The sequence below is a fragment of the Anabrus simplex genome, chromosome 2 (genome assembly GCF_040414725.1).
Source record: "Anabrus simplex isolate iqAnaSimp1 chromosome 2, ASM4041472v1, whole genome shotgun sequence".
NCBI classification, from domain to species: domain Eukaryota; kingdom Metazoa; phylum Arthropoda; class Insecta; order Orthoptera; family Tettigoniidae; genus Anabrus; species Anabrus simplex.
In genome coordinates this window covers 339498524-339513643 of record NC_090266.1, presented here as the reverse complement: position 1 = coordinate 339513643, position 15120 = coordinate 339498524, and the positions used below count along the sequence as shown (strand labels likewise).

Below are 15120 nucleotides of genomic sequence, written 5' to 3'. Positions count from 1 at the left end.
GAGATCCCATATACAAATTTTCAGTTCTGTAATATCTTCCGTTTCTGAGATATATGTATCCTCATTAAAGGCATTCAACCCATTTTTCACCCTTTTACACCCCTCCTATTGGGATTTACAGGAAACAAAAAAATATGTGTTCTTTTATTTTTAGAGGAGATTCTAACTACCAATTTTTACATCTGTAAATTTTAAAGTTTTAAGATGTAGACACATTCATTTTAAAAAATTCACCCCCCTTTTCACCCCTCAATATTTGGATTTTCAAAAAACGAAAAAATACGTGTTTCTTTACATTTAAAGTAGATCCCAAATACCAATTTTCAGGTCTGTAATATCTTCAGGTTCTGAAATATAAGTAGCCTCATTAAAGGCATTCAACCCATTATTCGCCCTTTTACACCCTTCCTATTGGGATTTTCCGAAAACAAAAGAATACGTGTTTCTTTATTTTTAAAGGAGATTCTAAATACCAATTTTTACATCTATAAACTGTAACAGTTTTGAGATATAGATACACTCATTTTAAGAAATCACCCCCTTTTCACCACCCCCCCCCCCATTAACTGGATTTTCCAAAAACAAAAAAATACGTGTTTCTTTATTTTGAAAGGAGATCCCAAACACCAATTTTCAGGTCTGTAATATCCTCAGTTTCTGAAATATAAGTAGCCTCATCAAAGGCATACAACCCCCTTTTTCACCCCTTTTCACCCCTCCTATTGCGATTTTCCGAAAACAAAAAAATAATTGTTTCTTTATGTTTAATGAAGATTCTAAATACCAATTTTTACATCTGCAAACTTTAAAAGTTTGGAGATATAGATTCACTCATTTTAAAAATTCACCCCCTTTTCACCCTCCCATTAATTGGATTTTCCAAAAACCAAAAAATACGTGTTTCTTTATTTTTAAAAGAGATCAAAAGTACCAATTTTCAGGTCTGTAATATCTTCAGTTTCTGAGATATAAGTACTGGTATCCTGATTAAGGGCATTCAACCCATTTTCCTCATTTTCACCCCTTTTCACCCCTCCTATTGGGATTTTCGGAAAACAAAAAAATATGTTTTTCCTTATTTTTAAAGAAGATTCTAAATACCAATTTTTACATCTGTAAACTTTTAAACTTTCGAGATATAGACACACTCATTTTAAAATTTCACCCCTCTTTTCACCCCCTTAGCGAAGGAATATCCAAAAATCCTCTCTTAGCGAGCACCTACATCTTAATATGAATATATCTCCAAAATTTCACTTCTTTACGTCCAGTAGTTTTGGCTCTGCGATGATGAATCAGTCAGTCAGTCAGTCAGTCAGTCAGTCAGTCAGTCAGTCAGTCAGGACAAGTTATTTTATATATATAGATATATATATAGATAAACATCAAATTACCAAAAGTAAACACCAGAGCACTGAAAATGTAAATTGAAGATACCAGATAACATGGCTGTGAAGTGAATGATCATATATTCTTACGTATAACATAATGCTTTCCAATCCAGATGTACACAGTTTAAAAAAATTAGGGGAACATGTCTTTGAACGTATGGCATGTTTCACGAAACAATACCTCTCACCCAGGTATATTACCAACTAAATCTTTATTCTTTACCATTGAAGTATACAAAAGAACATAAATGGATTAACATTCATTTTCAGAACACAAATGGAAATGTCCCAATAGGGGCAAAAACAAAGTGATAACAGTCCTCCAGGGTGGATTTTTATCACAGTTGGGGAGTTTCAGTGTGGTGTATGTCCTCCATGAACATTTATCACAGCTTGGCACCAACGTGGCATGCTCCGTGTAAGTCGACGGAGGTCACATTGTGGTATCAGCTCCCATTCTTCAATAGGAGCCTGTTCGAGGTCCTGGAGAGTCTGTGGTGAAACAGGACACCCGCGAACACTTCTGTCAGGCCTATCTCACACATGCTTGATGGGATTAAGATCGGGACTCACTGCTGGCCATTCCATCTCTTGAATGTCCAGTTCTCGCAAGACAGCTCTGGTGATGCGCACTACATGAGCCCTGGCATTGTCATGCATGAGTACGAATTCAGGGCAAACACTGTATGCAGCAACCAAACACATGCTGTAGCAGTATCTGCTCGATGGACCCCACAGCGGTAAGATTACCACGGACGACGACAAGATCTGTACGGCCTTCAATACTGATGCCACCCCACATCATCACAGAACCTTGTCCGAATGGGTCGCCTTCCTGGACAATATTTGGCATGTACTGCTCACCACAACGTCTCCATACACGTTGACGTCTATCACGCTGTGTCAGGGGAAATCTGAACTCATCTGTGAACAACATAGGTCTCCATTGGCGAAGTTGCCAGTTGACGTGGGTATGGGCAAACAGAAGGCGAGCTGCGCGATGTTGCTGCATTAAACGTGGCACTCAAACAGGACGTCTGGGTCACAAGGACACTTAACCTGTTCCTTACTGTCTGGTCAGACACGGTGTCTCCAGTGACCCTCCGGAGGTCTTGTTGCAGTTCTCTGGCAGCTGCTGAATGATGCCGCAATGCACAAATCGTTAGATATCAGTCATCCTGTGGGGTTGTCATGCGTCCACCACCTTGTGAACTGGCCTGTCTCATTGGAGTCATTCCACAAGCGTTGGATAACTGACTGAGAGATATTTGAGATCCCTCCTGGATCAAAGTGACGGCCCTCGCAACTTGAACCTCGTTAAGATGTCTCATGGGATATGCTGGTTGACGTACAATGTGCTCAAATGACCGCTCTAGTCTGTGTACCTCAAAACGACACATGGACGCACTGCTATTCACTTTGTTTGGAGGGGTCACCTGACAGTTTAATGCATGACATAACATAGTATTTTCATTGAAACATGGACTCTCAAGTTTTGGATGAACAGAAACTTTAAAACTGAAAATGAATAACGTCAACCTTCAAGGGGTGCCTGGTATGAGGAGCGAGCCTACTCTCTGCTGTAGCTGGAGGAGAACTGTCCTCGTAATGGGTTAGAAAATGATCCTGAACAGTCTACTTCTGTTGAAATGAAGAAACCAGCATTGGTTAGGGAAGGTAAAACATATCACTTTCTGATCAAGAGGAACTGCTTTCGATGTTTTGTTTTAACAACAACAACAACTACTACTACTACTACTACTACTACTACTACTACTACTACTACTACTACTACTACTTACCATTCATAAGTCATGAAGGCTTTTAGTTGAGCTCTCATATATGTCACGGCTTTATAGTTGTATTACTCTCACTAAATGTCATTCGTTTCACAGGTTTGATTGGTCTTGGGAGTCCAGATGTTGTAGGTGAAACAGTAACAACTCTCCATGCTTTTAACATTCCTCTCATCTTAGCATCTCCAAGATTAGCTGAGATGGTAACTCAAGAAGGAAACATTTTAACTACTGCACCTGACATGAGCAGTGTGGTAAAAGTAAGTACTGTCAAATTACTTCCTGCTGAAATTTGTTGCATCTTTCTCATTATAAAAAAAAATCACAATCTCAATCTTAAGATATACATTTTTGAAGTTAGTCCCACAGTTGGTGGATCATAGATTTTAAAATGAATTGAACGCAAAATATTTTGAGATGAATTACCAGTTATTTTCCAGTGGTTAAAATAATGTATGAGTTATACAGTAATATCTGTTTCAGAACCAGGTTGGTAGAAGTGAACTGCATGTAAGTCATAAAGCTGAAATTTATCTGCAAAACTCTGGAAGAGCAACAGTTTGTAGAATATTTTGTGATGTTTACTGGCAATGACAGGGACCCACTGTTTATGTGCAATGCTTGATATAATAACTTTGAAATTTTACATGTGATAAATTAATTATTGTGGTCAGGAAGCAAATTTGATTCTGATGCCCTTCATTAGTAATTTGTGAGAAAAAGTTAATTTTAAACTGAACAGAAAATAATTTCAAACCAATATGAGAAACTTTGTTTTGCTTCTGTTTGACAACCAAATTTACTGTCACCATTTAGTTGTGGCAAATATTTATACATAGCAGTTTCTCTGTGATAGTTCCACTGAAATTAACAAATACTGTGCAGGATATTCGGGTATAGAAATTGGTACTGTGACATTGTTTCTGAAAGAGCTTCATTGCTAACCTGAATGGTGCAGTCGATAAATTGTCCTGTTCCCAAATGGATTTCAATTCCAGCTGATGTTGATAGCCTTTGAGGGTACTTAAATACAAATCTCACTGTTGTGGCTTTATTTATGTTAAAGGAGTCCTGCAGGACAAAATCCTAAAGTTCTTTTTAATAGCAATTGAAGGGATGTTTTACAAAAAGCATAATAAGAGCCCTGTTCAAAACCGGACTTTGAAAATATCTCACAAATTTGGAAGATTTAGTGGTTCTTGGTTAGTAGTGGATAATGGTTTTTTTTTTTTCCAAATAACTAGCTATTTGCTGCGCATTTCTGAAACAATTAGTTTCCACTTGGCTGCTATTAGTTTAGGCATAGATATCAAGGATAATTAAATAAAAAACCACCTATTCAATACTTTCCACGTTTAATGTGGTTATTATCTACATGATTTTATGTAGACTTATTTGGTCAGGTACATGTTTCACCCATTATTTTGGGCATCTTCAGCCTGTAAACAACCTTTAGGTCAAGGTTTGGGACCTTTTTAACTAATATAAACATACTAATATATACACTATATACAACATATACATTATATACAATATATACAAACATAAGTCAATACAGTAAAGTTTTTTGGTCCTAATCTATCTAATATGGAAAATGTCCAAAACTAAAATGGATCTTATTTTCGGTGAAGAGGATTGCATATCGGGGTTTATGTGACCCCTATATCATATTAAGTACTTGACGTATCGTGTCTGGTGACAGGATGTGTCGTCAACAATAAGTGGAGATTTGAACTGATTGTAGGTTGGTCAAGATTGAAAATATAAATTTAAATTGAATGTGTTTTAACTTGGCAGTTCTGGTTAACTTAAAATGTTCAAAACTAAAAATAAAATGAAACGGATCTTCTTTTTTCTTGAGAAGGGGTGATATTAAAACTGGAGCTTGTTTGACCCACGATTTTCATTTTCATGTTCTTGACGTAACTAATATTTAAATGTGTTGTCGTGCACAAGTGGAGATTCAAAAGCCGATTGTTGTAGGTAGACTGGTCAAAAACGTTGTGAATGAAACTGTTAGCGTCTTGACTTTGGGTCTCATGTAACGTCAAGGAATTGACAAGAGTACAATATTTAGCTGTTTCATAGTTTTAGGCTGCTGCTTAATTGGGAAGAGACATCCTAGACACTTGATACAGTCTTGTGTGAAAATTGTTCCCGTTGATGTGTTGCTTGGTCTTTGGGAGGGATCTTAAGAATATCTGTAATGAAGTAGAAAATAATTTTGAATTAAATTTTTTTTTTTTTTTTTGAGCACGCGTTGTGATAAAATGTATTAAATTAACACCTCTTAACTGTAAAATGACTTACTTGTTCAGTTAATACTAGATGGATCTGTCTGTTCCGGCAGCGCCTGTCTTGTCACCATTTCTACTCCTGGTGTTGTAATGCTATTAGTTTTGCGGAGTGTGTTGAGCATGTGTTACGATTGTCGAGATGCCTGAACATTTGTACAATATAAATGTTTAATTGAGTCCTCCTAATCAATAAATTATTTACTTCATCTAGGAAGATGTCGTTTTTACATTATCGACCATACACGTTTTGACCCCTATTTTGGGTCATCTTTAGTGGATTGAATCTTAAAGGTACATAATCTACAGGTCAGACTTAGTGGTTCTTGCAGAAATTAAGGATAAAAGTACAACAAGTCTTGTTAAGATCTTGAATCTTAGAAGTAGTTCGCAGTGTCATAATAAAAGTTAATGGACACTAATGTAAGAAGTCTTACTTGAATCTTGATCATTAACATGTACAAGCATAGTTAAAATATGGCAGTGAGATGTCTTAAAATTATGTTGTGTAATAAATTCTCTAATCTTCTCTCTTGAACTGAAAACTTTTCTAAAAGCTCAGTATATAGTTGCAAATGCAGTGATATAAGGATGTTAATTGAGTACTGTCAATGGATATTATGTGACCTGCAAATAGAATTAAAACCCTTGTGAGTATATGCAAGTAAAGAAGTCTGTGTATTATGTGTGGTTGAACTGGTATTCAAAACTTACATGTTCCACTATCTGCCTGTAATCCTGTAATTATGGAAACAATAAAAGAACACATAACAGGAAAAACACAATGACACATCAGTGTGGGAAGCGAGAGAAATAGGAAGAAAAGACAAATGGATGGGGCCAATCTCCACGCATTCATACACTGCCATCCACAGATAGATTGACTCTCCCCTCATCAAACCCAGTTTTTCGACATTCATTCATTCATCTGCAGTTAGGACTGTCGTCTATGTGGCAGATACCCTGTCAGTTGTTTACCTAGCTCTTTCTCAAACATATTCAACATGTTCGATAAACATTTCCCTTGATAATTTATTCCAATCCCTTACTATTCATCCTATAAATGAATATTTGCCCCAATTTGTCCTTTTGAATTCCACCTTTATCTTCATACTATGATCTTTCCAACTTTTTAAAGCTCCACTCAAACTTATTCGTCTACTTATATCATTCCACGCAAACTCTCCACTCACAGCTCGAAACATACCACATATTACAAGTAATAAATTTCATCTTGATACGTGATGGAGTTATTATATATAACAAATTCCAAGTTTTGTGTTTTGTGTTTATTTTCATTCAGGATCACAGCTTAAGATGTTTTCCATGGAAAACAAAACATGTAACCAAAAAAAAAAAGTTTTAAAAATAAATTAATGTTACTGTAATCTAAGAAAATCGTAAGATTTAAAGTGGTGGAAAGGTGGAATTTCCCAAAGCGTACAAGTTGTAATTTGTTATATACATACCACATAGTTGAGCATTTCTTCTCCTTACTCCCAAGTCTTCCCAGCCCAAAGCATGCAACATTTTTGTAACACTACTCCTTTGTCGGAAATCACCCAAAACAAACTGTGCTGTTTTCCTTTAAATTTAGTCCAGTTCTCGTATCAAGTAGTCCTGGTGAGGGTCCCATACACTGGAGCCATACTCTAACTGTGGTCTTACCAGAGATTTATATACCCTCTCCTTCACATCCAGGGGCTGCCTGGCCGAGGCAGTAAAGGCGTGCTCAGTTCGCCCAGAAGGACGAGGGTTCAAATGCCCGTCAGGAAGTTGTAAAATTTAAGAAACAAGATTTCCACTTCTGGAGGTGCATTTGGCCCTGAGGTTCACTCAGCCTACACCAAAAATGAGTACCAGGTTAATTCCTGGGGGCAAAGGCGGCCGGGCATAGAAGTAACCACTCTACCCCATCACGTGCCGAGGTTAACAATGGTGGAAGCCTTTACCTTCCACTCCTCCAAGGGCCGTCATGGCCTGTACGGAGGTGGCTTTGCTTTGCTTTGCTCCTTTACTTCCTTACTACAACCCCTAAATACTCTCATTACTAGGGCCCAGATTCATATGCACTAAAAATTCTGAAAATATGCATGCACATATGCACTAAAAATATTGTAAATATGCACTAAAATGAAACAAAATACACTCACCAGAAGCATTATTTAATTTTAACTCGATGTTAAATTGATAAACATGAAAAAATTCCTTGCAAAATGATGCATGGCAGTAGGTATCAACAGTTTTTCAATCTTTTCAGGAGTCAATGACTCTCTGTTATCTGACAGAATTAATTTATATGCTGAAAATGATCCTTCTACGTCGACAGACATAACTGAGCAATACTTCGACACTGGCACTGACTGCTCGCAACATTCTTCCGGCAAAGACTTTTGGCATTTTACAGTTTACTCTGGTGAAACACTGCAATAGACGAAGAGCAAGTTAACAGATGAACGCACTTGTTTAAGCAAACCTTGGGAAGCTGCTGTGAGGAGAAGGAGGCAGGAATGTCAGACAGAAGGAAATAGCTGTTGTCTACCTGCTAGTATTGCAAGAATGAAACCTTTTTCCTTGATCAGGGAATGCTTCTTATGTTCCCAAGGGATATACAACATACAGAGTTCATTATATGTCTTTTCACGAGAGTTTAATCCTGATGTAAACATGGCATGTCCATGCCTCCGCCAAAGAAAGAGTCGTGATTCACTGAGCGTGTAGTACCGACCTCCACCCCGTCAACCTCTCGTGTTTGGACGTACAGGGCTGTGCATCACATACAACAACAGTGCAAAGATATGAACTTCTGAACAAACGACTAAACCTAAATTCTGTTCACTTAGTTGATTGAACACATTCGCAATGCACTGCCTATGGTCACTTCTGAGCGGTTTTCCTCTTTTGTGCTTCACTACACGCAGTGGTCTTACGTCTTGCTCCATTACTCTCACTATGTATACTGACACCGACTACTGCTGCAAGATGCAACACCTTATCTCCACACTGTACAGTTTTGGACTTTCCCTCACTACGAGAAGACTTCCTGCATTACACAACACCTTGTGCCTTCATTTCTCGTTATTCAATCACTATTTTATTAAAAAGCAAAAGCAAAGTCATCTCTGTACAGGCCATGAAGGCCCTTGGAGGGGTGGAAGGTAAAGGCTTCCACCATTGTTAATCTCGGCACGTGATGGGGTGGAGTGGTTAGCTCTACGCCCAGCTGCCTTTGCCCCCAGGAATTAACCTGGTACTCATTTTTTGTATAGGCTGAGTGAACCTCAGCGCCATATTCACCTCCGGAAGTGGAAATCTTGTTTCTTAAATTTTATGACTTCCTGATGGGGATTCGAACCCATGTCCTTGCAGGCGAACCGAGCACGCCTTTACCGCCTCGGCCAGGCAGCCCATATTTTAGTAAAACAAAACCATATATATGCCGGTATATATGACAACCATATTTTAATTTGATTACGTACTCTTCCAAACTCTCTAAATGTAGTAAACTAAAATAAAATAAAATTAATGCGGCGTACTACTTTTCTTCGAGCTCACATACAGTCGAGTTAGTGCTACAGTTGCTTCTCCAATCAACTATGTCCATGTCCCCATGTCCACGTGCATAGGTAAGGTGCTCCGCCTACTTGTTTATATCAGGATTAAACTCTCGTGAAAAGTGGTATAGATTTTTAATTTCGTTCAGAAATCTTAGATAATTGATCACACATAAGAGAAAAATGTTTGTATATGCACCAATGCTCAAAATATGCACTAACGTTCAAAATATGCATTTGCATATACATTTAAAAATATTCTGGGCCCTACTCATTACCATGTGAAGAGATATGTAACCTTTCTTAACAAAATTTTTAATATGATTACTCCAATGAGGATCATTACTTACACAAAAGGAGTTCAATATATAATGCTTTTTTCTTTCTAAAAGCAGGTTGGTTTTATTGGGGATTCAAATACATCATGTTATGCCCAATCCGTTTGCTACAATACCCTATTTTTCAATGTAATCTCCGTTCAATGCTACGGCCTTATACTACCGCAATGTGAGAGCCTGCATGCCCGCATGGTACCACTCGACTGGTCGATGTCGGAGCCAACATCGTGCTGCATCGATAACTTCCCTGTGATCCAGGTAGTGCTTTCCGTGGAGTGCATCCTTCATTGGGCCAAACAGATGGAAGTCAGAAGGCGCAAGATCCGGGCTGTAGGGTGGATGAGGAAGAACGCTCCTGTCGGCTGAGCGGACTTCTGCAAGGTCTTGCGTTGTCGTGGAGATGAAGTTTGTTTGCATTTTTGTGGCTATGAACACGCTGAAGTCATTTCTTCAATTTTGTTACAGTAGCACAATACACTTCAGAGTTGATCGTTTCACTACGAGGGAGGACATTGAACAGAATAAACCCTTCAGAGTCCCAGAAGACTGTAGCCATGACTTGACCAGCTGAGGGTACGGTTCTGAATATTTTCTTCATGGGAGAGTTGGTGTGGCGCCACTCCATGGATTGCCGTTTTGTTTCCGGTTCAAAGTGATGAATCCATGTTTCATCACCTGTGACAATGTTTGACAAGAAATTGTCACCTTCAGCCTCATAACGAGCAAGCAATTTTGCACAGATGTTTCTTCTTTGCTCTCTATGGTCTTCCATTAGGTGTTGAGGAACCCAGTGAGAACAAAGCTTTGAATACTCCAACTGGTGAATAAGTGTGTCAGCACTACCAACAGAAATGTCAAGTTGAGCAGCGAGGTGTTTGACTGTGATCCGTCAATCACCTCGAATAAGGGTGTCCGCACGTTCCAACTTTGCAGGCGTCGCAGCTGTGTGCGGCCAGCTGTCACGCGGGAGATCAGACAGGTTTGCTCGACCTTGTCGTGATGATGAAACACGCCTCGCCCAACGACTTGCCGTGCTTTTGTCCACTGCCAGATCTCCGTACATATTCTGCAAGTGCCAATGAATATCTGTGATGTCCTGGTTTTCCGCCAAAAGAAATTCAATAACTTCTCTCTGTTTGGTACGCACCTCCATTACAGGCACCATTTTGAAGGCTAGTTATAGCACTGTCACCTCTCGGAAAATAATGAAACTCTACGAGACAAAGTTGGAATATTCAAGATGTCCCAAACAAAATTCCAATTTTTTTCAAAACCGAAATTGGCCGAGAATGAAAATGTGTAGCATTATATATTGAACACCCCTTGTATTAACACCTAGGTACTTAGTGTTCCCCCATGACGTACTATTACCCCATCCAAACAATAATTAAAAGCGAGAGGACTTTTACTCTTGGTAAAACTTATAACTTGACTTTTCATCCCATTTATATTCATACCATTATCCGCTGTCAATCTCACAACATTGTTCAAGTCCCCCTGCAGTCACTCACAATCCTGCAAATCATTTACTACTCTAAACAGTATAACATCATCTGTAAGTAGCCTTATGTGTGATTACATTTCTTTACTCACATTATTTATATAGGCTATATAAGAAAACATAAAGGTCCAATAATACTGCCCTGCAGGGTCTCCCTCTTAATCATTACAGGATCAGATATCGCTTCACCTACTCTAATTCTCTGACATCTACAGAGTCCGCCAGAAAAATGTATACACTCTTTGTTAGACGATATCGTGATATGGACATTGTCAACTGTTATCATTGCTTTTAAATGTTGTAGTATGGTCTTTCACTCAACAGATGTCGGCACTTGCATCACGATAGTGGGAAAACAAAATGGCTGGAGCACGTTTGATGTTCAAGCAACGAAAGTACATTCTGAAGTGGTTTATCAGCTTTGATAATGGCAATGAAGTGCAACGTAAGTGGAGGAGGAAGTTTGAAACAGAACCCCCAACACGCCTAAAACGCATTACTGGGAAGTATGAGACGCATGGAAAGATGTGTGATATTCACAAAAGGAAGAACGGGAAGAACGCGCACAGCTACCAGTCCTGCTTCGTCGGCTCACGGGTTGGAAACTGCTACGCAATGTGGGGATTAGCAGTACAACAGTACAAGTTCACGAAGAATTTTGAAAACAGCTAAGCGGAAAGTTTACATCCCATGATTACTGCATGTGCTTAATGAGAATGATCCCGATCGTCGAATGCAATTTTGCGAATGGTATCAGCAAATGGTAAGCCAAGATGAACAATTTGTGATGAAGTTAGTGTAGTCTGATGAAGCCCAGTTTAAACTGAATGGATCAGTGAATCGACATAACTGTGTCTACTAGGCTCCGGAAAATCTGCATGTTCATGTGGACAAGGCGGTCTATCTACCAGGGTTTAATGTCTGGTGTGGACTGTCGTCGAGGACTTTACTAGGACTCTTTTTCGTTGATGGTACTGTCACTGGACCCCTTGTACTTGGAATGTAACGCACATTAATTTTACCAGCTGTACGTGCGCTTTATGGAGGCAATGATGAAGTCTTCTACCAACAGGATGGGGCGCCACCACACTACCACATAGCAGTACGAGCTTCCTGGATGACATTCTGCCGGGACATTGGATTGGATGATGAGGGCCCATTGAGTTCCCCCCCACGGTCACCAGATCTTACCCCTATGAACTTTTACTTGTGGGGGAACTGTGAAAAATCAAACCTATCCACATAAGCCACGCACGCTGGAGGCCCTTCGCCAGGAGATTACAGCGGCATGTGCAGAGATCCCCATTCAAACACAGACGGACGTAGTTGCAGTGACCGCTCGTCGTTCTGCTCTGTGTCTGGCAGCCAACGGTGAACATTTTAAACATCTCATGTAACCATATGTTTAACTGAAGACAGTACTACATGTGTAATCAAAATTTAAATGTAAAAAAACACACAATAAATAGTTTTTGTTCCGTAAAGAGTGTATACATTTTTCTGGCGGACTCTGTATTTTCTAGAAATGTAGCCCCCCATTCAACCACTCCATCTCTTCTCGGCCCCCGACAAGCTCCTTTCTGCTTCCCAGCTTCAACATACACTGAGGGGTCATCTTGACAGATCTGCAGTCCTAATGTGAGAAGTGAAGGGTAAGGAAAAGCTGGATAAAAAAAGGAAAAACTGAAGGACAAAGAGATAAAGATAAAATCAGATGGTAAAAGAATAGGAACACAGGACAAACACAAAAGGGATAAAAAGAACCCAACAGGTCAATATAAGTAGGTAATGGCAGGGAACAAACAAGTGCAGTTCAAGTCACCTACTCTAATTCTCCGACATTTATTTTCTAGAAATGTAGCCCCCCATTCAACCACTCCATCTCTTCTCAGCCCCCAACAAGCTCCTTCCATTCCCTACTTAAATGTTCTGTAAATATACCTTGTTTTCAGAGGTAACTTCTGTCTTTCTAGCCTATGCTTGCTGTTAGTAAACGGCTAGGAGCTGGAACTGTGAGTCTTATTTCATCATGCCCTCATAGCATCAAGAAGTTTGAGGACACAGTGGCAGAATTGGGGCTATATACTGGACGTATCCTAGAAATATCTAAGGACTCAAAAATAGTTGGTGAAAAAGTTAAAAGGTTTTTGGAGGAATCTGTAAGTATACTTATTGAATTATTATCTTCATATTTTTCAATGTTCCTGACAACTTTTGACTATATGGCTATTGTAACTTATACATTACTTAAGAAAAGTTTTGCACATTACGATTTAATTAAATTTATATATGTCACGGTACCTTAAACATGTTTGTAGTATGCATTGTAGGCCATGTTCGAGATACATAGTGATGCTAAACCCAGATCAGGACTGATATTTGTTTGATAGGAGGCATTTGTTATGTTGGTCAGTTTATAATCATCGGTGGTACATAGACAGCATGTGTATGGCAAGAGTACCCACTTCTGGTATTGACCACATTCAAATTATGACACTGCTGCAAGAAGGATAGTGACAGGTAGCTGTCGTCACTCATGATGACAGAATGATGTCTCCAGAATTTGGAAAATGTTTAGGGAGACTCAAGCTATTACTGATCGATAAGACAGAATGCTCACACAAAAGAACTTGCAGGGAGGATCAGTATTTTTTGCTTTCAGCACATCATAGGCCCACTGCTACTGCCATTTTGATCCATCAGGATTTTCAGACTGCCACCAGAGTGAATGTATCAGATCAGACAGAATGAAACTGGCTGCACGATGGAGAATTGATATCAGGGAGGAAGGCCTGTGCCAAAAGTTTCTCTTAAACCACATCATAGGGAAGCTCGCGTGAGGTGGGCAACAACTCATAGCTCGTGGCATCAGGAACAGTGGAAGTATACGCTCTTTTCTGATGATGCACCCATACAGCATGAGTATTAGTCTGGAGACAATCCAGTGAGAAATGGAATGAGCCCTTCATCCTGGAAGGGTATTCTGTCATGTTGTGGGGTTGGATCGTGTTTGGTAAATGTATACCTCTAATTCCTGTCCAGGGTAACATGACTGATCTGGTATACAAAAACATCATCCTCCAACCTGTACTTACAGGTTTGCTGCCACTGCGGGAGGAGTTTTTACACTAGTGGATGATCGAGACAGAGAGATCAATCATTCTCTTGAGATCCATGGCGTACAGTGAATGGTATAACCAGCATCAGCATATTCTGCAGATATCAGCTGTGTTGAACATGGTATCACATGAACTGAAGGAGCAATTGTCCACTGTCCTAATTCTGCTGCTGATATTCAGCACCTGACTGATGGTGCAATCCAAGAATGCTATAATCTGCCCCAAAAGAAGATGGATTCTTTGGTGATGAGTGTGCCTTGTCATGTGCCTAGGGTGGCTGTACACTGTATTGATCTGGCACTCAGTGAACAGTAATTATTTATTCAAAATCCCACGTTACCAGCTTAATGCTTTTGTTGCTTTGTCTTGCTTTTACATAGCTTACTGTGTGTTGCTTTTCTTTGTATATACAGTACTCTTTGTGATGTATAATGTACATACATAAACAGCAAAATAAAAAGTGCCCTAAACCAGGATATGCAAAACTTTTCTTCAGCTATGTAATTAGCAAATACAGTGGAAGGAGGAAAAGAAGAAGAAAGTAAATTTAATTGCAGTCTACATGTAACAAAATGTGGTCTTGTCTCTGTGTTGTAATACCAATTTTCTTGTTTTATTTAGGACAACAATGAAACAGTGGCTCTTGTTCTTGAATCAGAAGAAATCAGTGCAGTATCTCAATACCTTAGAGGTTCTCAATTTAAGCATACTACTTTGATTGTTGGAACCATAGGTCTAAACAAAAATTTCTTAAAATTGTGGAAAAATTTGTTTGCTGGTGGATTTTTGATAGAGCCACATACACCTGAGCTTCCAGACTTCAGAAACTACTTCCTTGAAGTATTGAAGGTAATTAGGATTATTTTACACATTTTCAAAGTACCCATTGGGAGTCTTCTATTATCTGATAATTATTATTTTATTTACATTTTATGGCCTTCATTGGACCACTCTAGCCAACTTTATACAAGGAATTGTTCAGTTTACTGTCAGCCCAGTACTTCTTCATTCTCTCTGATCTTATCCTTCTTTCTTCATCGGAAATCACCCTTCCTATTGTCTGTTTGTTGATTCTGGTTTGCTTGTCTGCGAGTTTCCTGATTTTGTCGGTTTTGTTTCTTAAGTCT

At 39.1% G+C, this 15120-nt stretch overlaps 1 protein-coding gene across 1 annotated transcript in view; it reads left to right on the top strand.

Moving 5' to 3' along the window:
* LOC136862812 (metabotropic glutamate receptor 5) overlaps positions 1-15120 on the top strand; it is a 302293-nt gene that overhangs the window by 273730 nt on the left and 13443 nt on the right. Inside the window, exons 5-7 of the mRNA XM_067139072.2 lie at positions 3287-3447; positions 12848-13033; positions 14615-14842. Of these exons, the coding sequence (XP_066995173.2) occupies positions 3287-3447; positions 12848-13033; positions 14615-14842 (575 nt within the window). The remainder of the gene's footprint in view (positions 1-3286; positions 3448-12847; positions 13034-14614; positions 14843-15120) is intronic.